The sequence below is a fragment of the Lissotriton vulgaris genome, chromosome 5 (assembly GCF_964263255.1).
Source record: "Lissotriton vulgaris chromosome 5, aLisVul1.2, whole genome shotgun sequence".
NCBI classification, from domain to species: domain Eukaryota; kingdom Metazoa; phylum Chordata; class Amphibia; order Caudata; family Salamandridae; genus Lissotriton; species Lissotriton vulgaris.
Genome location: NC_141693.1, coordinates 831,198,439 through 831,224,431, shown reverse-complemented (window position 1 = coordinate 831,224,431; position 25,993 = coordinate 831,198,439). Strand labels below are relative to the sequence as shown.

Here is a 25,993-nt window from a genome sequence, read left to right as displayed (position 1 = left end):
GAATCCAGCGTCAGTGTTTCCAAGCTCCCCTTGTGGGGTGTTGGGAAATCGAGTCCTGAGAAAGAGATACCAGACCTCCTTCATTCTTAGGTATGGAGCTGATTAGAACCTAGAGAAACCTTTGGTAGATTCTTGGCAAAGAAAACTAAAACCTATGCTACACAATACTTACTTCTTCCAGCGTACTAGATTTAGGTTAGGTACATTGGGGTAGGCGTATTTTAGAAGCACCAGTTGAGTATTTTTAGTCGTTGTTATTTATGTGTGTATTTTTATATGGCTTAGAAACCATACAATGCTCTTACAGTATTTATTAAAAATATTGTTCTCGCTGTACGCATTATACTTTGCAGTCTGCATTACGATGGTAGCAGTTCACTTCTTTTGCATGAGAAAGAAGACTGTTCAATAAACACTTTTTATTGAAAACGCCCGTCTCTCTATTTCTATGCAACTCTGTAGAAACGAAGCATGCACGATTGACTGAGTGAAATACTTATTTATTGTTTCTGTGACTCTAGAGATATATTTCTTATTCTTGAGAAACAAAGTTGTCATGCTTATGCGGTTGTCAGAAACTAATCCCTTCTTGTGTATTCAAGAAAGTTTCTAGGGACCTCTGAGTAGCTGGCACTCACTATTAAGTTTAATATATTCGATAGAGACCTAGTTGTCCTCAGTCCTACGTTAAATCTATGGAATATATTATCCAATGCGCAGAGCCTATTGGGAATATAGGAACTTCACTACAGTGGGTCCCCCAATGTTTTCCTACCCCGAGTCCCCTGCATACCACAAATTTAGCTGAAAAAAATCACTTTTTTCTCAAATTTCGGTGTGGGAATGTCCTAGAATCTATGTGGATCTGTAAATTTCCTACCACCAGTGTTCCCCCAGGCCTCCTGATAAAAATGGTACCTCACTCGCATAGGTGGGTCAAGTACCCGTGGCAGGCAAGGGCCCAAAACCTATTGAGGAGACAACAAAATGACCTATCTCAAAACAATCTGGTTATGCAAGGGTTCCCCTGGGTTTTTGGCCCCGGGCTCGGCGGCCATCTTGGGAAACTACCAAACCCACACATTTCTAAAAACTAGACACCCGGGGGAGTCCAGCGACGTGTGGCTTGCGTGAATCCCCCAACGTTTCCCTACCCAGAAAGCCTGCAAACCTCAAATGTAGCTGAAAAAAATAGGACCTGGTGACAGCCAGACAAGTCACCCGATCCTGGATTCCCCTGGGTGTCTAGTTTTCAAAAATGTATTAGGTTTGCTAAGTTTCCCTAGGTGCTGGCAGAGCTAGGGTTCAAAATCTACAGCTAGGCACTTTGCAAAAAAAGGGTCCATTTTCACTGTGAAAATATTGTGTGTAAATGTTGCGTTTTGGGCCATTTCCTGTCGCGTTCACTAGGCCTACCCACACAAGTGAGGTACAATTTTTCTCGGAAGACTTTGGGGAATGCGCGGTGGGTAGAACTTTGTGGATCCACGCAGATTCCAGAACTTTCCACCACAGAAATGTAAGGAAAGTTTATTTTTTTAGACAAAGTTTGAGGTTTGCAAGGGATTCTGGGTAACACAACCTGGTGAGAGCCAGACAAGTCACACCATCCTGTATTCCCTTGGGTGTCTAGTTTTCACAAATATATAGGTTTGGTGGGTTTCCCGAGGTGCCGGCAGAGCTAGTGTTCAAACTCTACAACTAGGCACTCTGCAAAAAAAGGGTCAGTTTTCACTGTGAAAATGTTGTGTGTTCATGTTCCGTTTTGGGCCATTTCCTGCCGAGGGCACTAGGCCTACCCACACGAGCGAGGTACCATTTTTCTCAGAAGAGTTTGGGAAATGTGGGGTGGATGGAGGGTTTCCAGATCTTTTCACCGCAAAAAATGTGAGGAAAATGTGTTGATTTGACAAAGTTTGAGGTTTGCAAGGGATTCTGGGTAACAGAACCTGGTGAGCGGTGCACAAGTCACCCCATCCTGATTTCCCTTGGTGTCTAGTTTAAAAAAAGTACAGGTTTGCTAGGGTTCCCTATGTGTCGGCTGTGCTAGGGCCCAAAATCTACAGGTAGGCATATTGCTAAAAAAAGCCTGTGTCTAGTGTGTTTTCTGCCGCCCTTGGGGATTATCGGTCGGGGGTATACCCCGATATTCCCCCAAGGGGGGGGCAGAAAAACTGTGGCTATTTTATGAGGGTGAGGGCATGGGTATGCCCATTCTGGGCAGCCCCCACCACCACGCATAAAAAAAGCTAGCGTAATTTCTGGAGCCTAATGGGTTTTTTGCCCCCCCAGGAGGCAGATCAGGGCCCACTGCCCCCTGGGGGGCAGAGAGACTGGATTTTTTCTGGGTGGTTTGGGTATTGTCATGCCCATTTTGGGCAGCTCCCACCACTACATGAATACAAAAAAAGTCCCTGGTTTCTAGTGGGCTTTCTGTCCCCTGGGGGCAGATTGGGGGCTACTGCCCCCATATGCCCCCCAGAGGGGGTGGGGGCATTGGCATGCCCGTTTTGGGCAGCCCCCATCCGTGATTCAAATTCTTGGCATCTAGTGGGCTTTTTGCCCCCCTCCGAGTCAAGTCAAGTCAGAGAATTTATATAGCGCACTACATACCCAGAGGGTCTCAAGGCGCTTAGGAAGGGGAGGAGGATTACTTGTCAAATATCCACGTTTTAAGTTGTTTTCTGAATGCTAGGTGGTTCTGGGTAAGGCGAAGGTGAGCGGGGAGTGAGTTCCATGTTTTAGCAGCCAGGTATGAGAAAGATCTGCCTCCCATGGTGGTCTTGTTGATGCGAGGTACAGTGGCGAGGACTTGGTTGGAAGAACGTAGTTGGCGGGAGGGGGTGTAGAAGGACAGTCGTGAGTTGAGGCATTCCGGTCCGATGTCGTAGAGTGATTTGTGTGCGTGGGTTAGCAGTCGGAAAGTGATTCTCTTATTGACGGGTAGCCAGTGGAGGTCTTTCAGGTGACCAGAGATGTGTTCGTTGCGCGGGATGTCTAATATGATCCTGGCTGAGGCGTTTTGGATTCGTTGGAGTTTCTTCTGGAGTTTAGCGGTAGTACCTGCGTAGAGGGTGTTTCCGTAGTCCAGTCGGCTCGTGACCAGAGCATGGGTGACTGTTTTCCTGGTTTCGGTGGGGATCCAACGAAATGTTTTTTTGAGCATGCGAAGAATGTTGAAGCAGGATGAGGATACGGCGCTGACTTGTCTGTTCATTGAGAGTGAAGAATCCAGGATGACGCCTAGGTTCCGTGCGTGGTCAGTCGGGATGGGTGCTTTTCCAAGGGCTTCCGGCCACCAAGAGTCGTCCCATGCAGAGGGGGATGTACCTAAGATGAGGACTTCTGTTTTGTCTGAGTTCAGTTTCAGACGGCTTTGTTTCATCCATTCGGCAACTTCTTTCATTCCTTCGTGTAGGTTAGTTTTGGCGGTGCTGGGGTCATTGGTGAGAGAAAGGATTAGTTGAGTGTCATCCGCGTAAGAGATGATGTTGAGGTTGTGTTGGCGGGCGATGGCCGCGAGGGGGCTCATGTATACGTTGAAGAGGGTGGGGCTGAGTGAGGATCCTTGTGGTACGCCACAGATGACTTCAGTGGCCTCGGACTTGAATGGTGGAAGGCGGACTCTCTGGGTTCTTCCGGTGAGGAACGAGGTGATCCATTCAAGTGCTTTTCCTTGAATTCCGATGTTATTGAGGCGTTGTAAAAGGGTGCTGTGGCAGACTGTGTCGAATGCTGCAGAGAGGTCGAGGAGGATGAGGGCGACTGTGTCTCCATTGTCCAGTAGAGTTCGAATGTCGTCTGTTGCTGCGATGAGGGCGGTCTCAGTGCTGTGTTTTGCTCGGAAGCCAGATTGTGAGGAGGCGAGGGATTTGTTGGCTTCGAGGAAAGCGGCGAGCTGGTTGTTGACAGCTTTCTCGATGACTTTGGCCGGGAATGGAAGGAGCGAAATGGGGCGGTAATTTTTGAGTTCGGTGGGGTCCGCTGTGGGTTTTTTCAGAAGGGCGGTGAGTTCAGCGTGTTTCCAGTCTTCCGTGAAGGTGGCGGAGTTGAAGGAGCAGTTGATGACGTCTCGGAGGTGCGGTGCTATGACGGAGTCTGCTTTGTTGAAGATGTGGTGAGGACATGGGTCTGTGGGGGATCCTGAGTGGATGGAATTCATCAGGCGGATGGTGTCCTCAGTGGAGATTGGATTCCAGTCGTTAAGGGTGTTCACGGGGGGAGAATGTTCAGCAAATGGTTGGGTGGGTTGGTCTCCGAGTTGGTTGTCGAAGCTGTTGTGGATGTCTGCAATCTTGTTGTGGAAGAATGAGGCTAGGGAGTCGCAGAGGGCTTGAGAGGGGGTGATGTCGTTGGAGTTGGCCGAGGGATTGGAAAATTCCTTGACGATGCCCCCATCTGCCCACCAGGGGAGAAAGAAAGGCTGTAAGTGGGGGGTGGGGGGATATGCATGCCTGTTTTGGGCAGCCCCCACCCCTAATTGTAATTGCCCCAAAAAATCCCTGGTTTCTAGTGGGCTTTCTGCCCCCAGGGGCATATTGGGGGCTACTGTCCCCATTCGCCTCCCGGGGGGGGGGGGGCAGAAAGACTGCATTTTTGCAGGCAGGGGTGGTTGCATTGGCATGCCTGTTAGGAGTAGCCCCAAACCCTAATTCAAATTCACAAAAACAATCCCTTGGCGTCTAGTGGGCTTTTTGTCCCCCATGGGGGCAGATTGGGGGCTACTGCCCCATCTGCCTCCTGGGGGGGGCAGAAAAGCTGTTGTTTTTGTGGGAGGGTGAGGAAATATAATTTTTGGTCAAGTTGTGTTCCCCAGCGAGAACCCCACCGTCTCCATGTACTAGCTTGCAGTGCATGTAATTTCCCTCCTGTGCCAGCTACGAAGACGCAAATACATTTGCGTCCATCTTTAACTTGTCCTCTTTCAGATCCGCCATGAACGGATTGAATATTCAGTTCCTATCTATGCCGTGCCACCGTCTTTTTGTGGTACACTTTGCACGTTTTTCAGCTCTGGCGAAAGTAGGCCCAGATTCTGCCATGAAGCCTTTTTCGAGTTCTCTCCTGTTTCCTGACTCCGAGGGCCGCAGCCCAGGCTACCTCTGTGCCAGTGGCCCCCACCTTACTTCTTGCGCGACTCCGGTGCATAGCCTAACCTCTGCCTGCCAAGACTGTATTCAACCTTCGAATTATCTGCTCCACTCCTCGAAAACACATTCCTGTCTCGTAGCTCAAGTAAACATCCTCCCAGCTACAGGAGCAGAGGGCCAGGCTCTTCTGTCTCCGTGCAAGTAATTCATAGACTCCGTTGCCATGGTAGGCCCATGCCCCCTCACCCCGCATGCCGACATGTAGACACATGTACACGCATTCATATTCAGAATAGGGTAGTCTATGTCTAGAGACCTTTTCCCTTCCAGATACTACTGTTCCTTAAACATATGATATCAGATACGATTTGGGACTAGGTTGATCTGACATCCCAGACTTATGTCTCCACTTATGTCTACACTTGTAGTGCTAAAAGTCAAGTCCCCTTCGCCCTCCAGTTACACGTCAGATCCACGTCAAACAGCTGCGCGCGCATCTCTGCCATATAATTATGCTGACACTGCAGGATTCTCTAGTGGTTCCGCCTACTTGTGACATCATGTTAAATGACGTATCCGGTGTACACCTTCATGCACGCCTATTGCCATGCCTCTTTTGTGACGTTTTCATGTTTTATCTCTCCTTTTTCAGCAGTCACGCCTACTATTACGCCTACTGTATGCTCATACATTGTAATGCATTGACTATATATATGCACTTTTGTAAACAATATGTGTTCTGTCTTCCCTTCCTGAACCCTGTGTGGTGAATGGAATGGTTATGCCACCTTGGCTCGAGCCAATAACCCAATTCCTTTTACAGGAATAAAACCCTTTTGAGTTAACCTCAATATCTCGGATTCTGCCTCTCATTATTCTGAGTTATTCTTATTGATTATTGATAGCAAATTAAGTATAGGTAATCGATATTACCACAGTTCTGGCGCCCGAATAGGGACCCCTCCCCCACCCCACGCGCCGGTGGTGTGTTGCAGGCCTAGCCCCCTGCCCACAGCCGGACGGACACTTACGCGTACCCGCAGGATTTCCTGTATCTCCCTCAGGCCAACGGAGGTGACTGAGGCTGCGATCAACACCCAGACGAGGCGGTGAGGCGTGCGGAGGATCCCGACCTGAGCCTAGCTGAGAGAGCAAGATCCGTGGTATACCGAGGCCCGCCAGGTTCCGAAGTTTCCGAAGTATCTGCGTCGAGTCCGAATCCAGTCCGAGTCGAGTCCAGTCCAGAGTTTTCCGAGGCCTTCTGTTTCCGTGCTTCCTGGTGAGTACCGTTGCTAGGGACGCATCCTGACGTGCGCATTAGTTTGTGCCGGTCAAGTCGGGTTCGGGTACACGAACCTGTTCTGCACTGTTCAGCAGTGTATCTGTACTGTATAGCAGTACATCTAGTTTGCACCTGTAAAAGGTGTATCTGTGCCGTTTAGCGGTACATCCTGTTGCACTTGTCACTGTTATCGATTAATGTGGTTTGTTTTTGAAATGTTTTAATGTGTCATTCAAATGTCGTGGTATGAGTGAATGTTCGATTTTCATTGTTGTGCTTAAACGTGTCTTATGTATAGCATGTTAGTGTCCACATCTGAGTAAGAACCTAGTAGCCAGATTTCAGAATGCCGTTGTTTTCCAAATTAAGACAAATAAAAACCCGTAAGGGGGTTCTAGAAGAAGCTGTTCCCATTCCACCTAGGGACACTCCAGGGTACTTTATGTACCATAAGCATGGCTTAGATGCTGTTTTATTTCTTGACTTATGGGTAGACTACACTAAAGAACTGTCAGAGAATCAGAGATGGCCCGCTGCTGGGACATGGGATGCGGATTGCATCATGAGAGTAGAGGAAGCGTTATGGAAAAAGAAAGCTAGACAGTCACAGAAAGATGCCATCGAGTTATGGCGTAAAGAGTCGCACAGGCGCACAGAAAAAGCTCATAGATTAGAAGAGAAGAGTAAGGAGGACCCCGAAAAGGTCCGAGAAAACGCATTAGTTGAGGAAGGTATCAGAGTGAAGTTAGAACAAGTAGACAGACAGCGAAATACGCTTATGAATGGCATGTTCCCCATCTTGTCAAAGGGCCTGCCCAAGGCCTCTCCAGAAATACCGAAGGACCTACCACCCCCATTGCTCCCGACTAAAACACATCCGAGGACAGCAAAGGACGTTTTCCTTTCTTCCTACTTAGACGATGTTGTTCCCACCTATGTTAATACCCCAGCTCCATTGCCCCCCGCGCCTGCGCCTAACGGTCTGAATCCTTATGGCCTTTCTCCCCGACAAGCTACTCCTCCCCCGAATCCTCCTGCTCCTGGTCTTCCAGTTCTCCCTCCACCTCCTCCTACTTCCCTTGATACAGACCCTTTCGGAGCCGGTGCCTCAGGAGGCGCGTCCGGAGGGGCAGGTTACCGGACCCCACCACCAAACCCTCGCCTGAGTCTTAGAGAGGTGTCACAACAGCGTACACCCAAAACAGATATTACAATTTATGGAGATCGCCTTGAAGATTGTAGATATGACCCGGTACCTGGTAAAAAGAATGACATAGAAATGTTACTCGCATCAGTACGTTTACGTCGAGTCACGAACTTCCTAATGACACTACCTGGAATGACAGAACATATGGATCAAATATATAAGTTTGTGCAGACAGGAGTAGGGCCTGAATGCATTAAGGAGGCCATGGCCCATCAGAAAGTGGAAACTAAAGCCAAGTTATTACGGTTTCTTATAAACTGTTTTATTCGAGAAGCAGATAGGCCGGGTGCGAACCCGGCTGACCTGAAAGCACTCCATAGGTGGGGCCGACATATAGCCGATGGACAGCATGACAAGGAAGCCAGTATAGATAACATGTACCGAAGGATCAGAACTTCGATAACTAAGATGCATGAGCAAAGAAAGACCGAACCAGCAGTAGATTCAGACAAACAAGAATCCGACGAGGAGGAGGCAGAGGAAGAACCAGAAACACCAGTACAGGCACAAACACTAGTTCAAGAACAAATGCCAGTTAGAGACATGATAGCGTATGTAGGTAAAGGAAGACCGTTTAAAGATCCGGTGCGTCTAGTGCGCCCGGAATGTAAAAGAATATATCAGGAAGCCATGTGTAATCCTAAAACTCCCGAACACTTATTCCAAGCCACCGACCGAGTACTTCAAGAGCGCATGGGGTATCATGAACTTGATTCCATGGATGAACAAGAATTAGCCAGGTCAGCCGTGCAATGGGCTGACAGTTCTGAGAAATATGGTGATGATGTGCTAGCGCACACGTTTCTGAATTTGACACCGAGTGAACAGCGTTTAGCTGGTATGTACATGATACAGCATCTGCTCTTATTGTATAAAAGTCAACATTCTGATCCAGGACCCCTGCGCGATATACTAATTGAACTGGTCACGAACAGATGGAGAGGTCTAAGTACTGACCTGATTAAAGTAATTCTAGAACACCGCCACAAGTATAATACATTCTTAAATCCGCAGGTTACCCCAGTACCCGTTATGGAGCGAAAGACCATGTATTACATGGATAGACAGAATCCGTTGCGAGAAGTGCACCCCGTGCAGAACGCAGACCACACGCTCAGACGCGTGTTTGTGTATACTCCTGTAACTAAAATCGAATTATTGGAAATGAAGAAACTAGTACCCAGTCACGATAAAGATCCTGCAGGTTTCCACCGTGAAATAAAGGATATGTTATTAATGGGCGATTACACTTATCCCGACCTTATGAAAATATTGAAAGTATTGTTGCCTCCAGGCATATACGAGAAACTGAAAGAAAAAGAATGGGAGGTGGGTAATGCAAAGATTGATTGGGCTGCATTACAAGATGAAGAGAATACCCGAGTGCCAGGCCTAGGGCTTGGGGATAAAGTTAAAGCATTACCAGGTTTATTAATACAGGTGTTGCCACGTTTATTGAGTACGAAAAAGGAAGATTGGGGTGCAATTTCAGCATGCAAACAGAAACCTGATGAAGACACTAGTGATTTTTACACACGATTTGAGAAATGTTTTGGTATTAACAGTGGTTTGAAACCGAGTAGCGAGTCATATCCACATCTTTTTGTAACGAAATTAGTCGAGAATTCTCTACCCCAGGTTAAGAATAGAGTACTGAAAGTAGAAAGCACTTGGCAAGCTAATACTCCTTCGCAAATGTTACAAATGTTACAGTATCACCAGAATAGACTCAGAGAAGAACAAGAACATGAACAGAGACGTATGAAAGATACGAAAATGAAAATGTTAGTTGCTCAGTCAGTTCCTGCTGATGGTCAGAAAAAGGGTGCGAACCAAGCTAGTAATGCGTCAGTTCCTGTAAAGGGTGTATGTAATTATTGTAAGCAGCCAGGTCATTATATAAATGAATGTCCCGTTCTGAAACATAATATTGCCACGGGCAAGACAAAAGAGAGACCGCGTCCTCCTAGACAAGATCAGACTTCACAACAAGTACCCCAGAATACACAGCAGATCGCACCAATGTCGGCTCCTTCACAGACAGTAGCGATACCTCAGCAACAGCCCATTACTGCAACACAAACCACGACACAGCAAATGTATCAGTATGCACAGAACGATTACCCTGATTACCAACGTTACACATGAGACAGCCTAGAGAGTGAATTCCGCTTGCCTCTTATTGAAGTTCCTGTAGATCAGAATGGTCCTTATGTACACAGTCAAGTTTTAGGGAAAGACAGAAAGTTTCTCATTGATACAGGGGCAAGCAGAACCACGATCAGTCACGATGAAGTACCAGGGGCACCCCTCTCAGGCTCACAGAACGTGTCCCTCGGATTTTCAGGAAAACCCATTATTAACGAAGTATCACAACCCCTCCCTCTTGCAGTAGGTCCTCTGACACGGACTACAGATTTATTGCTCACGAAATCATGTCCAGAAAATCTTTTAGGCATAAAAACACTGAAAGCTTTAGGAGCTATTATCTGTTGTTCTCCTGAGGGAGTACGATTATTTTTGCGAGATTTCAAAGGCCATTATGTATTGAGAGATATGGATCCCAGACTACAGAAAGTCCCTGCCCACCTGTGGGCGCAGGGCCCCACTGATGTAGGTTGCATGCACATAACCCCATATCGAGTCACACTCAAAGCAGGAGTGGTATTACCACGAATTCGACAATACAAGTTACCCCCGGATGCTGTAGTGGCTTTACTGAGAATCATTGACGAGCTCATCGCACAAGGAGTGGTCGTGGAAACGGACTCTAATGTGTGTAATTCTCCTATCATTCCTGTTCTTAAACGTACTGACCCAAATGCTCCCCCTGTTTATCGATTGGTTATTGATCTGCGCGAATTGAACAAATGCATTGTACCACAGTACCCTGTGGTCCCAGATATCTCTTCATTATTGACAGCTATTGATTCCGAAGCAGCGTTCTTTACTGTAATAGATCTCAAGAATGCTTTCTTCAGTGTTCCTATAGACCCGGAAAGCCAATTTTTGTTCGGATTCAGTTTAAATGGCCGATCTTTTAAATTTGCCCGTGCACCTCAAGGATTCACAGAAAGCCCCAGTATCTATAGTCAAGCACTGAAAAAACAACTCGACAGCATCCATATGCCAGTTCACACTGCTCTGCTTCAATATGTCGATGATCTGCTGATCACCGCTCGAAGCGAACCCGAATGCGAAAATGCATCCCTGATTGTTCTGAATTTCCTGGCCGACAAGGGGCACAAGGTGTCTCCTTCGAAGCTGCAATTCTGTGTTCAGCAAGTTGTGTACCTGGGTCACTTGCTGTCCAAAGTGGGGAGACAGCTCACACCTGATCGCATTCAGTTAATTGTAAACATGTCACCGCCCAGAACACTAAAGGAGGTACGGGCCTTTATAGGCCTCACCTCATACTGTAGACAATGGATTCCCCAATATGCATTTCTAGCCAAGCCACTCATTCAGTTAACGACACAGGGGGCAGCGACTACGTCTGTCCTCCCTTGGACTCAGGAACATACACAAGCTTTTGAAGACTTAAAGAAAGCCTTATGTCAAGCACCTGTTTTAGCAACACCATGTTACAGTAAGCCTTTTACACTTTTTGTCACAGAACGTGAAGGTACTGCTTTGTCAGTCCTCACTCAGGAACAAGCAGGTTCACACAAGCCTTGTGCTTATTTTTCCAGTACACTAGACCCAGTAGCACAAGCCCTTCCAGCATGTTTGAAATCAGTTGCAGCAACAGCTTTAGCAATTAGACAGAGTGATTCTATCGTGTTAGGACATCCATTGACAGTACAGGTTCCACATTCTGTAGAAGTCCTCTTGAATCGGACTCAAACCCAGCACCTGACTATCGCAAGATTGACAGGTTATGAATTGACATTGTTTCAGCCACACATTGAAATCAGACGCTGCAGTACATTGAATCCAGCCACGTTATTGCCATTAAATGGAGTAGATCCATTAGCACATGATTGCATTGAAGTTATCACTATCACAACAAAGCCTAGACAAGACTTAACAGATGTTCCGTTACCAGATCCAGACCTGACACTTTATGTGGATGGTTCATGTATGAGAACAAAGACAGGTGAATTAGTGGCAGCCTACGCCGTCACGACAGACACAGAAGTCATTGAAACAAACTGTATTGACACTTTATCAGCTCAAGCTGCAGAGCTTATTGCTCTGACACAAGCATGTATTCAAGCTAAGAATAAGAGAGTCAACATATATACTGATTCACGTTATGCATTCGGAGTCGTACACGACTTCGGAGTCCTCTGGCGAGAGAGAGGTTACTTAACTTCTCACGGTGCCAACATCCAACATGGTCCCCTCATTCAAGCTCTGTTAGATGCAATACATCTACCCACTGCAATCTCTATCATGAAATGTAAGGCACATACTAAGGTTACTGATGCCATTTCCCAGGGTAACGACCTGGCAGACCGAACAGCAAAGCAAACTGCTCAGAACCGAACTCATGTAACTGATCAGACACAAATAAGGGTTCCAGCACACTGCATGACAGTTAGGGATCCCGCACATGATGTAATCGACATACAGTCACATGCAACACCGGATGAAATTAAGGAATGGACTAAACTAGGAGGGGTCCAAACAGACCAGGGATGGATGACGAAGGGAAAATCTACATGGTTTCTCCCCGATTCTATGGTACAAGTCATCATTAATACAATACATAGTCCCGCACACCTTGGAGAGAAAGCTATGCTAGATAGTATTCAACACATATGGTCCAATAAAAACTTACGGGCAGCAGCCAAACAGAAAGTGCGTACTTGCATGATCTGTGGTCAGTTCAATCCAGGTAAAAGCATCCCCGTAGAGCAAGGTGGATTTCAGCCTCCCGATCACCCTTTTGAAGTCCTCCAGATGGATTATATCCAGATGGAACGCTGCCGAGGTTTTAAATATGTCCTCGTAGTCGTGTGTGCTCTTTCCCGATGGATAGAGGCATACCCAGTTCCCGATTATACTGCTCCGACTACTGCCAAGCAGTTAGTCCGTGAATACTTCCCGCGGTATGGTTTGCCCCGTATCGTGTACTCAGATAATGGTCAGCCGTTCTCATCCGCACTTGTAGAAAATATTACACTCCTGTTAGGTTACAAGTGGAAGTTCCATTGTGTCCGGCATCCCGAGGCAGCAGGTCTCGTGGAGCGTCATAATCAAACATTGAAAATCCGACTTTCCAAGATCTGTAGAGACAAAGGTATAGACTGGATAGTTGCCTTGCCGGTCGCCCTCTTCTATATGAGGATGGTGGCCCATTCCCGTTCTGGGCTATCTCCGTATGAAGTGGTCTTCGGTAGGCCACCGAATATGTGGGGGACGCCCATTCCACGTAAAATAACTGATGTTGATTGTCTTATGCTGACAGATTACCTTGCCTCCTTGATGTCTGCACTACAATCTTGTCGTTCACAGGTAGCTGCAGCCTTTCCCGATAACACCGAGACGAAGCCCCATGAGGTGGTACCTGGTGACTTTGTGTACGTCAGAAATTTCGACCGGAAGAGTCCGCTGGAGCCCCGCTGGCAGTCGCCGAAGTTGGTTCTGCTTACGACGAGGACCGCTGTAAAAATCGAGGGCAGGAAGGGGTGGCTGCATTCCAGCCACGTAAAGAAATACTTTGGACTTCCTTCGGACTTGGACACTAAGCCCTGCCCTCCTTCACAAACTGACACAAAACTCCCTTTGGTCGAGAAAACTGCTTCAGAACTTTACAGACAAAAATTACGATCTAGCAAGTCAGACAGTTTAATTGTTTAAGTCCTCCCCTAGGTGAATCGGTTAAATTAGTTTCTGACATGTATCCCCTAGATCGAGATAGAGAGAGAGATAGACAAAGACAACATAAGAAAAATGCGTATTGCAAATCACTCCGTAGTCGCTGCATAGTGACACTACTTGTTATGTTTTTCCTATGTTTGCTGGTTATCACTGCTGGTATTCTTCTGCATATATACTACCCTATATTCAAGCATGCTACTTATAATGCTACTACTGAACATTCTTTTAGTGAATTACCGCCTCATGAATTGTCTTATAGACTTGCGCTGCGCAACAACACTTTCATTAGTATGTTACATCACTCTCACCAGACTACCAATGCTACTAATTGTTGGATATGTGGTCGACTCCCTCCTTACCAAGACAACAAGGGTGTTTTGCCCCTTTTCCCGTACCCGTTCACCCACAATGGTACATGCGCTGCATGGTTCAAAATGCTTAATTCTCTAGTATCTACTGCTGCTATTTATGAAGGTAACTGGGTTTGGGGAAACCTGAACATAGTCTTGCTTAAGGTATGCTACCCTGACAAGGAGGGACTCCCCGTTGCTACTGGAACTGATATAGAAAATGAAGTATATGGATTAGGTAATTACACAGTCACTTTCATGATTTTATCTGTTGAATCCGATGCTGCTCCTGTCCTGCCTGCTATGGCAGTCTTGCCTGTCACTGGTGAACTATGTGTTCGCAAGAATGGTTCTGTACACGTAGGTCATAGTAAATGCACCACTATAGTCGAATTTACTGATCATGGTAGATCCACGTTTAGGGCTTTACGTCATTCCTATTTTGTTTGCGGTCGTACTGCATATGTCCGTCTGCCTTTAGACTGGGATGGTACCTGTTATATTGCATTCCTTCTGCCACCCGTATTCCTAGCCCCTCCTGATTATCATAGAAACACCAATCTAGTAAAACATAGATACCAGAGAGATCTCCCGCTTGTCGATTATACTGAAACTGCCTGGGAGAAATATACAGATTTCAATAAAGGTTTCTTCCCCTACTTAGGTGCTGTCTTTAACAGTAAACTGATACGAAAATTAACTAGAACCCTCGAAGCAGTAGTGAATGAAACCACTTCAGCACTAGGTAACTTAACGGAGGAGCAGTCCGCTATGCGGGTTGTTGTTCTTCAAAATCGTCTTGTTATTGACGTCATCTTGGCTGATAGGGGTGGAGCTTGTAAGGTCATCGGGTCAAGCTGCTGTATTTTTATACCTAATAACGCGCCAACGGTGTACAAAGCTATTACACGTCTTCATAAAATCGCAAGTTTAATTCATCAGAATCCAGGCACCTGGACTTGGTCCGGTTGGTTCTGGACAACGTTGTCAGCCTGGGGGTGGAAGATCCTATCCCTCCTAGGTATTGGTTTTCTCGTAGTATTCAGTTGTTGCCTGTGTCTCCAATGCGGACCGGCAATTTGTGGTTTGTGTGCCACTTCATGTGTTCCACATTCAAGTTCCCATTCAAAGCGCATAAAGCAAGAAGAGCAAATAATGTTAAGTGAACAAGTCGATCAATTGATGAATATCGATGTATCATGAAGGGTCCGTGGGGAACAAGGAGGGAATGAGGAAATATAATTTTTGGTCAAGTTGTGTTCCCCAGCGAGAACCCCACCGTCTCCATGTACTAGCTTGCAGTGCATGTAATTTCCCTCCTGTGCCAGCTACGAAGACGCAAATACATTTGCGTCCATCTTTAACTTGTCCTCTTTCAGATCCGCCATGAACGGATTGAATATTCAGTTCCTATCTATGCCGTGCCACCGTCTTTTTGTGGTACACTTTGCACGTTTTTCAGCTCTGGCGAAAGTAGGCCCAGATTCTGCCATGAAGCCTTTTTCGAGTTCTCTCCTGTTTCCTGACTCCGAGGGCCGCAGCCCAGGCTACCTCTGTGCCAGTGGCCCCCACCTTACTTCTTGCGCGACTCCGGTGCATAGCCTAACCTCTGCCTGCCAAGACTGTATTCAACCTTCGAATTATCTGCTCCACTCCTCGAAAACACATTCCTGTCTCGTAGCTCAAGTAAACATCCTCCCAGCTACAGGAGCAGAGGGCCAGGCTCTTCTGTCTCCGTGCAAGTAATTCATAGACTCCGTTGCCATGGTAGGCCCATGCCCCCTCACCCCGCATGCCGACATGTAGACACATGTACACGCATTCATATTCAGAATAGGGTAGTCTATGTCTAGAGACCTTTTCCCTTCCAGATACTACTGTTCCTTAAACATATGATATCAGATACGATTTGGGACTAGGTTGATCTGACATCCCAGACTTATGTCTCCACTTATGTCTACACTTGTAGTGCTAAAAGTCAAGTCCCCTTCGCCCTCCAGTTACACGTCAGATCCACGTCAAACAGCTGCGCGCGCATCTCTGCCATATAATTATGCTGACACTGCAGGATTCTCTAGTGGTTCCGCCTACTTGTGACATCATGTTAAATGACGTATCCGGTGTACACCTTCATGCACGCCTATTGCCATGCCTCTTTTGTGACGTTTTCATGTTTTATCTCTCCTTTTTCAGCAGTCACGCCTACTATTACGCCTACTGTATGCTCATACATTGTAATGCATTGACTATATATATGCACTTTTGTAAACAATATGTGTTCTGTCTTCCCTTCCTGAACCCTGTGTGGTGAATGGAATGGTTATGCCACCTTGGCTCGAGCCAATAACCCAATTCCTTTTACAGGAATAAAACCCTTTTGAGTTAACCTCAATATCTCGGATTCTGCCTCTCATTATTCTGAGTTATTCTTATTGATTATTGATAGCAAATTAAGTATAGGTAATCGATATTACCACAAGGGGGTGGGGACATTGGGATGCCCATTTTGGGTAGACCTCACCCCTAATTGTACTTGCCTGAAACAATCCCTGGTTTTTAGTGTGCTTGCTTTCTGCCCCCCCCCCCCCCCTGGGGCAGAAAGACTGTCATTGTTGAGGCTGGTGGGGGCATTGGAATGCCCATTTTGGGCAGCCCTCACCCTAATTCAAATTGCCCTCCAAAAAATCCCTGGTTCCTAGTGGGCTGTCTGCCCATGCACCCCCCCCCCCCCCCCCCCCCAGCGGAAAGACTGAATTTGGCCAATTTTTGAAGGGTAGCAATGGCCCTTTCCTAAACGGCTGCCCCCCCCTCCTGGTGTCTAAGCGTGGATCCCTGCTTGGAGATTGCCCTCCTGGGACGTTCCCAAAGGAGGGGTCCACTGGGGAGGGGTACCATTGAAAAGGGGTGATTTTCCTCTTTCCAATGATACCTCTCCCGTCTTTCTACGAGCTCAGGGATTTCTATGAAGTGATGTCAGAGCGACGTGCTCGCTGATCGCCATTTCACAGAAACCATTGGGGCCTCGGGAGCTGGGGAAGCTCTGTCCCAGCTCCCGAGGCAGGGGGGGGCCTCAGGAGCTGGGGAAGCTCTTCCCCAGCTCCCGAGGCTTTAGGGGAGAAAAAGAAATCCCTCTGGTGCCTGCACCAGAGAGATTTTTGGTGCCATGTGCCAGGACAGCCGGGAGCGGTCTTGCGCACACGAGCACTGTGGTGCACGACGGCTCCCAGCCATCATGCGCACACAAGGGGTTAAGTCCCACAAAGCTGAATTACTAAGAGGTTGTTGGAGTACATTACCACTTTCTCCACCACTCTGCTAACACGCCTCGTGGTGCACTACTGGTTGGGGGAAGAAGGCCCTCAGGAGTAAAGTCGAGTTCATTCCCCAACCAGAGAAATTTAAGAAACTAAAGTTAGTGATATCTGTAGATTCAACAACTTCACAACAAATAACAAGCTTGTGCAGGGATATGCAGAGCTCTGATTGACTGCCAATACTTTAACCAGGAAGTGTTGGCATCCATCTTGGGATATGGCTTTAGCCGAGTTCAACAAGAAAAGTTAAAAAAAAGAAAAGGGGACAGGGTAGGAACACCCTGATCCCTAAGTCTTGGTCTTGGGGTTCCCCTGGGCCCCCGCAATTCCCAAAAAGCTTTTTTTTGCTGTGAAATCACGATGTTCGTGAGAAAAAGAAAAAACAAGCATGGGCACCCACATTTGCCTCTAAATGACCCCGGGTGGGACAAGTCCAGTGTCATAATATAGAAATAGGAGACCACCAGGCCATCTTCCTTTGGCTAATAGGAGCCCTGGGGACCACCACCTCTCCGGGCAGTTCTATTACTTTTTGTGGCGGTGCCCGCGTGACAAACCCAGTGCCCTGCGGGCCACCACCTCCAAATGGCTAATCTGAAATAAATGCAGTGGCTCATGCACCTCCTCCCGCAGCCCTGTGGACTGCCACCTCCTAGAGGCATTTAAAATTATGTATGTATGTGGGCCAGCAGGGCCGCCTCCGCCCCCCAGGAGAGCCCCAACTCCCTGGGAATAAACATCAAATATATGTGGGTGAGCCACGGTCACCCCACATCCCCAGGGATCACCACCTCCCCTGGGCTAAGTAGTGCAATGGAGGGGGCCGTGCGGTCCCTCTCCTCGAGCCATAGGGCCCTCAACCACCCAGGGCCAGCTCCTGCTATGTCCCGAGGTGCCCACCTTCATGACATAGATGTTTTTTGGGCTTGCGCTGGAGCTTTAACTGCTCCTGCCAACTCACAGCAAACGCTCTGCTTTCAGCAAGCGAGAGCTGTGAAAATGCTCTTGCTTGATGGAGGCGGAGCATTCGCCTGTTTCTCTGCCCACTGTCAAGCAAGCAGGGAAACAGACAAAGTGCTTTCACACAGATGGAGATGCATGTTTATCAGTTCCCTGTATGTGAAATCAATGCCGGCTGGGACTGCAGGGGCATTCAAGCCCCCCTTGGGGGCCCGGTGGAAGAGCAGAAAGAGGCTAAATAAAGGTCAGAAACTAGCAGAAAGAGGCAGAATAAGGGTCTGAAAGAGGCCAACTAAAGGTGATAAATGAGCAGAAATAGGCAGAATAAAGATCAGAAATGAGCAGCAAGAGGCATAATGAAGGTGAGAAACAAGCAGAATAAGGCAGAATAAAGGTCAGCAAAGAGCAGAAAGAGGCAAGATAAAGGTCAGCAACGGACAGAAAGAGGCTAATTTAAGGTTAGAAGGGAGCAGCAAGAGGCAGAATAGAGGTCAGAAACGAGCAGCAAGAGGCAGAATAGAGGTCAGAAATGAGCAGAAAGAGGCAGAATAAAGGTCAGAAGAGCTGGAAAAGGCAGGAAAAAGGCTGGAAACGGGCAGAAAGAGGCAAAACAGAGATTAGAAATGAGCAGCAAGAGGCAGAATAAAGTTCAGCAACGAGCAGAAAAAGTCAGAATAGAGGTCGGAAACAAGCAGACGGTAGGGGTGGGCGGAATTTGCGTAGTCGCACTACGCAAAGCTACGCGAAATGGTAAAAAATCTCTGCGAGCACGCAAAAGTTCAGCAAACAAGCGGAATTGCTTGTTCCCCGTTTGCAATGCTTTTTTCCTGTTCGCGAACGCTGTTTGCGTGCTTGGAGAGAAACACGCATTTTGAAAGCGCGAACAAGCAAATATTCCGTGAAGCTGGGGATCACTAAATTTTTGGCAATTCCACGTTCTCCGCGGAACACAAAATTACCCAAAATTCCACGAGCAGAACAGAATTTACCGCCCAGGCCTAGCAGAAAGAGGGAAGATGAAGTTGAGAAATGAGCAGAAAGAGGCCAAATAAAAGTCAGCAACGAACAGAAAGAGGCAAAAAAAAGTGAGAAATGAGCAGAAAGAGAGTGGATAAAGGTGAGAAACGAGCACCAAGAGGCAAAATAAAGGTCATAAACTAGCAGGAAGAGGCAGAATAAAGTTCAGCAATGAGTATAAAGAGTCAGAATAGAGGTCAGAAACAAGCAGAAAGAGGGATGATAAAGGTGAGAAATGGCAGAAAAAGGCATAATAAAGGTCAGAGGCGATCAGAAAAGGAAGAATAAAGGTCAGAAACGAGCAGAAATAGGCAGAATAAAGCTCAGAAATATGCAGAAAGAGGCAGAATAGAGGTCAGAAAAGAGCTGAAAAAGGCAGAATTAAGGCCAGAATAAAGGTTTGAAACGGGCAGAAAGAGGCAAAACAGGTTAGAAATGAGTAGCAAGAGGCAGAATAAAGGTCTGAAATTAGCAGAAAGAGTCAGAATAGAGGTCAGAAACAAGCAGAAAAAGGGATGATGAAGGTGAGAAATGGCAGAAAAAGGCAAAGTAAAGACAGAGGTGAGCATAAAAGGCAGAATAAAGGTCGGAAATGAGCAGAAAGATTCAAAATAAAGGTCAGAAACAGGCTTGCTAAGACCTCGTCGGAGGCTCCGCCCCATTTCTCAATCACTCTGCCCCCTGGCTCACTACTGGTTGAGGGATTAAGTACCCTTGGCTGCTGTGGGTCATTGGGGGTCAAGAACCCCAATTGTTGCCACAAGTAAGTCCCCAACAGTCGATTGATGACACATCATTGGAGGTCCATGCCCTCTTCCTCAACCACTCTGCACAGGAGCCTGCTGGCATTCTTCAAGTTGGGGAATGAAGTCCCCTTGGCTGCTGAAGGAAGTTGGGGCACAAGAACCCCTATTGTTGCCACAAGTTAGTCTCCCACAGCGGGATTGCTGAGACGTGGTTTGGGCCCCACCCCTTTTCTCTCCTTGTGCACTACTGGTTGAGGGATAAAGTCCCCTTGGCTACTGAGGGTTGTTGGTGGGTAAGAACTTCTATTGTTGCCAGAAGTAAGTCCCCCACATCTGGATTGCTCAGATCTCATCGGAGGCACCACCACCTTTCTCAATCACTCTGCACAGGGGCCTCCCGGTCCAGCACTGGCTGGGGGATGAAATCCCCTTGGCTGCTGAGGGTTGTTGGGGCTAAGAACCCCAATTGTTGCCACAAGTAAGTCCACCACAATCGATTGCTGAGATGTCGTTAGAGGCCCTGCCCTCTTTATGAACCACTCTGCACAGAGGCATCCTGGTACACTACTGGTTGTTGGATGAACCCTAGGGGTAAGACCCACTTAGACATCAATACACTCACCCATTTACACACCCAGTGAGACACTTATACAGCCACTCCCGTGCACAATCACGCACAAACTCACATACCCATTGAGACACTCACACACTCACACACACTCCCACTGAGACACTAATGCAGTCACTCACACACTCACTCTCAAAGATTACAGGTAGGAAATATAATTAAAAAACCTTAGAAATGATTCCAAAAAAACAAAGGTTACATGGTTGTTATAGTTACGAAATAGAATTTTAAAAACCATAGAAATTCACTGAAAAAAACAATGTTCACAGGGACGTTATAATTAGGCTCAGATTTCACTCGTACAAAACCAGTAACATTTAGCAGTTATAGTTACCTGAGCTAATTATAATGTATGCCCCTGCAATGCCCTGATTATGGCCTCACATATTACATCCCATCCCTCATAACAGGGTCAGTGACATCACTGATAATATCACAACCGCTCACACACAAATACTGCCACATACACACCCAGTCATTCACTGATACAGCCATTCAGACATCCACTCACTCACCTATACAGTCACTCACACACCCACTCACCTACCCCCTACAGCCACTTCCACAGCCACCCACTCATCAATACAGCCACTCACACAGCCACTCACTCACCCACTCACTCACCCACACAGCTACTTACACACCTACTTATACACACATACAGTCACTCAAACACCCACTCACACACCTATACACCCACTCAGACACCTACTCACATGTGGATACACACAGACACACAACCAGTCACATAATATATGTTAGAAATAGTATCACTCATTAGTTGTACTCTTAGTATACTAATTTAGCTTTTGTAGTAGCTTATTATATATGTTTAACAAACATAAACTCTTATAAAAAACAAATGCTCACTGGATAATGTCATCAGTGATGACATATGTGATGTTACTGACCCCATGTCATGAGTGATGTACTATATGAGGTCATAAGCAGTGCATTGCGAGAGCATACGTTATAGTTAGCTCAGGTACCTACAACTGCTGAATTTCACTGGTTTTGTATGAGTGAAATCTGAGCCTCACTATAACATCCCTGCTACCTGTGTTTTTTTCAGTGAATTTCTCTATCTCACTATATATGTATATTCAGTATAAGATTATTCAATTTCTGCAACAATAATCCGGCACTCAGAAGGAAATTTACACACTTGGTCAGTTTATTTTTAGAACTAAGTCACTCTACGCGTTTCAGCAGTCTCACTCTGCCTTGTTCATGATGCCTGAGCATTAAGTTGTCATTAAAATACTAAAAGGCAATGAACAACATTAACAAGGGACTCAACTTGTAACAATCAATCCTCTTCTGCTTGCACAGCAGCTGCCATTTTGGAACATGTTTTTTCTGAACCAGAATTCATATATGCAGCCAACAATTTGTCATACATGGTTTTTAAACCTTTTTACAGGAATAAACATTAGAATAATGACAACAATAAAGTACTTTTTTAAAAAGATTTTTTGAATGATCAAACAACTTGGATTTCTATAATTTGCAGGAACCTTGGTTACTTGCATTTCTTAGCCAATATTTATCGTTGATTACATTCAAAACTAAATCATAGTACATATTATCTATTAAAGTTTAAGCAGTACATAAGAGCCTAATTCAAACAGTTTACTTGGCAAGTGCCTGTTTTATACGGTGAAATTCATGGCAATAAAGTGCTAGTGCTTAAGTGCAAAATAGTCAATTCTCTCAAAGTGCAAGTGCTTTATAAATATTATATTCCATGACCATCATTGGGTCCGGAAACGTTTTCATATATTTTAAAACAATGATATTGCACCTCAAAGAATGAAAATGATGCAAACGAAATATTGATTAATATGATATATATATATATATATATATATATATATATATATATATATATTATATATATATATATATATATATATATATATATATATACATGATATTAATCAATATTTCGTTTACACATACACACACACAAACCCTGTTTGTCTGATAGTCGCGTATCTTCAGTGTAATAGATTAATAGATCACAGGTGTTGAAGATGAGTGGTCAACTTATTTTTTTTATTTACCCATTACATATGTTTGATTTTTTTTCCTGTGTACCAAAATGGATTTGTAGTGGGTCTTAAATAAAAATTGATTTAAAGAATAATTCAAAGATTCACAATTCCATTGTGATGCTACCACCTAAACAGCATTGCTTGGAATGAACACCGGATCTTAACTCCATGTTGTTTGACAATGAAGGCATTTCTACATCCAGCAAACCAAAATCTAACGTACTAATTGTTGTAATGTACTGGTCCTACATATGCATTAAGTGTGTTCATATTGCTGCACAATAACATTATTTTATCACTTTTATGTTTTTTGAAGAACCAGCAAGCATATCTAGAGAAGATCGACCATCGTCAAGCATTTATGATCCATTTGCAGGAATGAAAACCCCTGGCCAAAGGCAATTAATTACTTTGCAAGAGCAAGTAAAGTCAGGAATAATCACTGTGGATGAAGCTGTTCTAAGGTTCAAAGAATGGCATCTGAATCAAAAAAGGAGATCTGAATCATTCAAGTACCAGCAGGTAGAGATAATTGCTATATACTTGCAATATGTTTCAAGTTGTGCCTTATATGTGTTCAAAATAGGGATATAACACGTTTTACAGACAAGCCATACTTAATTTCTGTTCATCAGCTATTTTGTTTTGTTGAGCAGTTTTCACCAAGATCACCTGAGAGTCTTTTGAAGGAAAGTCATAATTTTTTTAAGTTCAAATAATTTATTGAAAAGAAAACACGGTGACAATACAAAGTAAGCATTATGAGTCTTACAACATCACATTCCAAATGTGTTGCTTAGAAAATAAAGGAATTGGACTAATAATACATAAGTGTACATTAAATAAAACATATATGCATTCAAGGGATATAAAAGAAACTTATGGAACTACTAGGGAAGTCAGGGTGGTTTTGAAACATCCTGTTGAGACCTATCTGGCAAAGAGCACCTCCTGGCTCTATTACCAATAAACATTGTAACAGGCGACCACAAATCAGCACGTTTTGTAGCCATTTGAGTGGGGTATACAAAGGCATTATCCAACCTGTGATTGTGGCACACAGTGTACCACCAGGCTCTATATGAAATTTTCGAGAAATCTTTCCAATTAACAGTAATTTGTTGAAAAGCAATTGCTAATAATGAATCAATAATCTTGACATTGAGTGAAGCTCCATCCCAGATAGAAGATAGGCTATGTAAGAAGATGTGAGTAAAAGAAAAGGGAAATGTAGTATCATAAATCAAGTTAATTTGTGACCATACTTTCTTCCCAAAAAATTGTACCTGTGGACAGATGAAAAGCATATTAAATAGGTCAGCATTGGAAGAGGAACAAGTCCAACATGCATCCGGAGTGGTTGAAAAATGTTTACATAAACTGGCTGGTGTGAAAAAAAGTCTGTGATATACAAAAAATAAAGTGTGTGTGGTCTTTGCTGCTCTAGAGGCTTTACGTAATTCGGACCAGATGCCTTTCCAAAGTGAGAGTGGCCAGCATACCTTAAAATCTCTTTCCCAAGCCTCTTCAGTTTTTGTTTTCTGTCTATCAGTGTCAGTGTTTTGTAGGTGATTGTAAATAGTAGAGGCTTTAGGTGCGGTCATTAACAGGGCATGGAGTCGTGAAGAGGGTTCTGAGTTAGTGGAAGTGGTTGATGTGACCGGGAAGTGTGAGTAGGTTTCCAATACAGCTTTTTTCAGTATATTGTATTTATGGATAAAGGAATCTGGCAATTTGAATATCTGCATGAGTGTAACAAAAGGCAAAAATTCTGAATCTGAGAATAATTTATGAATCCATATCAAACCCCTCTCTCTCCAAGTCCTCCAATAAAATGGTCTGTTATGGATCAATAGATCTTTATTATGCCAAATTGTTGAATTTAAAAGGGAGTCTTTGGAATCAAGAGTAAAGTGAGAAGATAAGTAGGGTAATTTGGACGTATGCTTCAAAATAGGAGTGGAAATAGATTATGGCTTGCGTGAAAAAGATAGATACTCACGAAAGGAATCTATATATATAAAAACGAAAGTATGTCTGTTTGTCCTTTATGCATTACTACACCATTCATCCGATCGCCATAAAACTTTGGGAAGTTGTTGAGTACACTCCCGCGAAGGTTTGTGGCAAAAAAAAAATAAAAAAAATTGTTAAATATCGGCCCCCACGGCCCTCATAATCTTTCCAATACTGAACGTTTACAGTTTACGGTGCGACTCTCTTTTGCAATGACCATCAACAAAGCACAAGGACAATCGCTGCAAGTGTGTGGACTAGATTTGGAGAATCCGTGCTTCTCACATGGACAACTGTATGTGGCCAGGTCACGCGTCGGAAAACCTTATGATTTATTCATGTACGCACCAGACGGAAATACAAAAAATACCGTGTATCCACAAGCACTCAAATAAATACACAGAATTAAAACAACATTTTAAAATGTTTTCCATATTAAAATGAATAAGTGTCAATAAAAATGACACAATATAAATTGAATGTTATCATAACAAGTTTCCTTAAATGTCCTTTCTTCTGAGATCACAGCAACGCGCGAAGGGTAAGCTGGTAAGGAAATATATACAGGCGCTCAATTGAAGTCCAGAGAGGACAATCATCTGCAGAGGGAAACAACCACAGAGAAGCCTGACGCAATAAAAAAGCTTTATGATAAGCCAGGAAATCTTGGAAGTTAACTCCTCCTTCTGTTTTAGGGTGGATTAGTTTTAGTAAAGACATTCGAGGTTTCTTATTATTCCATAAGAAAGAGGATAAAATGGAGTTGACTTTTTTAATTAATTTGGAAGTAATGGGGATTGGTATGTTCGAAATAGTGTATAAAACTATAGGTGATAGCATCATCTTTATAGTGTCTAAGCGACCCCACCAAGACAGGTAAAGGGGATGCCACTTAGAATCCAGTTCTGAAATCTTCTGGAGACATTTGTTCATACATAATGTTACCGTTCCTGAGATCGAGTGTGTGAAGTGCAGGCCTAAATATTTATATGGTTTGGACTCAATTTAAATTGAGAGGCGTGAAACTGTGAACTAACAGTATATTTTGTTAGCGATAGTATTTCATATTTATCATTATTTGATTTGTACCCGGAAATAAGTGACTAAGATTTCTCCTCCGCTCAAAAGGCCTGGATTGATTCTTCTGGATTGGACAAAAAAAAGCAAAATATCATCAGCATAAGTTGCAAGTTTGATGTGAACATTTGGTGTTTGAAATCCATAAATGTTTGGGTTTTGAAGTAGTTTGGATAAAAATGGCTCTAGGGCTAAGTTAAAAAGGAAAGGAGAAAGAGGACAACCTTGGCGCACTCCTCTGCCTAAGTTAAAAAATGAGGAACTTAAGATAATTTGCACAAACTACTGCCCGAGGATTGGAATAGAGGAGAGATAATAAATTTATAAAGTTGGGACCAAATCCAAACCATTCCAGGGTATAAAATAAATATTTCCACTCAACTCTATCAAAAGCCTTTTCGGCGTCCAGTGCAATTGGGC

General features: G+C 44.8%; 1 protein-coding gene across 3 annotated transcripts in view; it reads left to right on the top strand.

The window, feature by feature from the left end:
* The window catches only part of PIK3AP1 (phosphoinositide-3-kinase adaptor protein 1), a 1,689,354-nt gene that overhangs the window by 1,192,576 nt on the left and 470,785 nt on the right, over positions 1 to 25,993 (top strand). For all 3 annotated transcript variants that reach the window (XM_086922323.1, XM_086922324.1, XM_086922325.1), the window contains one exon: positions 22,797 to 23,002. In XM_086922323.1, the coding sequence (XP_086778449.1) occupies positions 22,797 to 23,002 (206 nt within the window). The remainder of the gene's footprint in view (positions 1 to 22,796; positions 23,003 to 25,993) is intronic.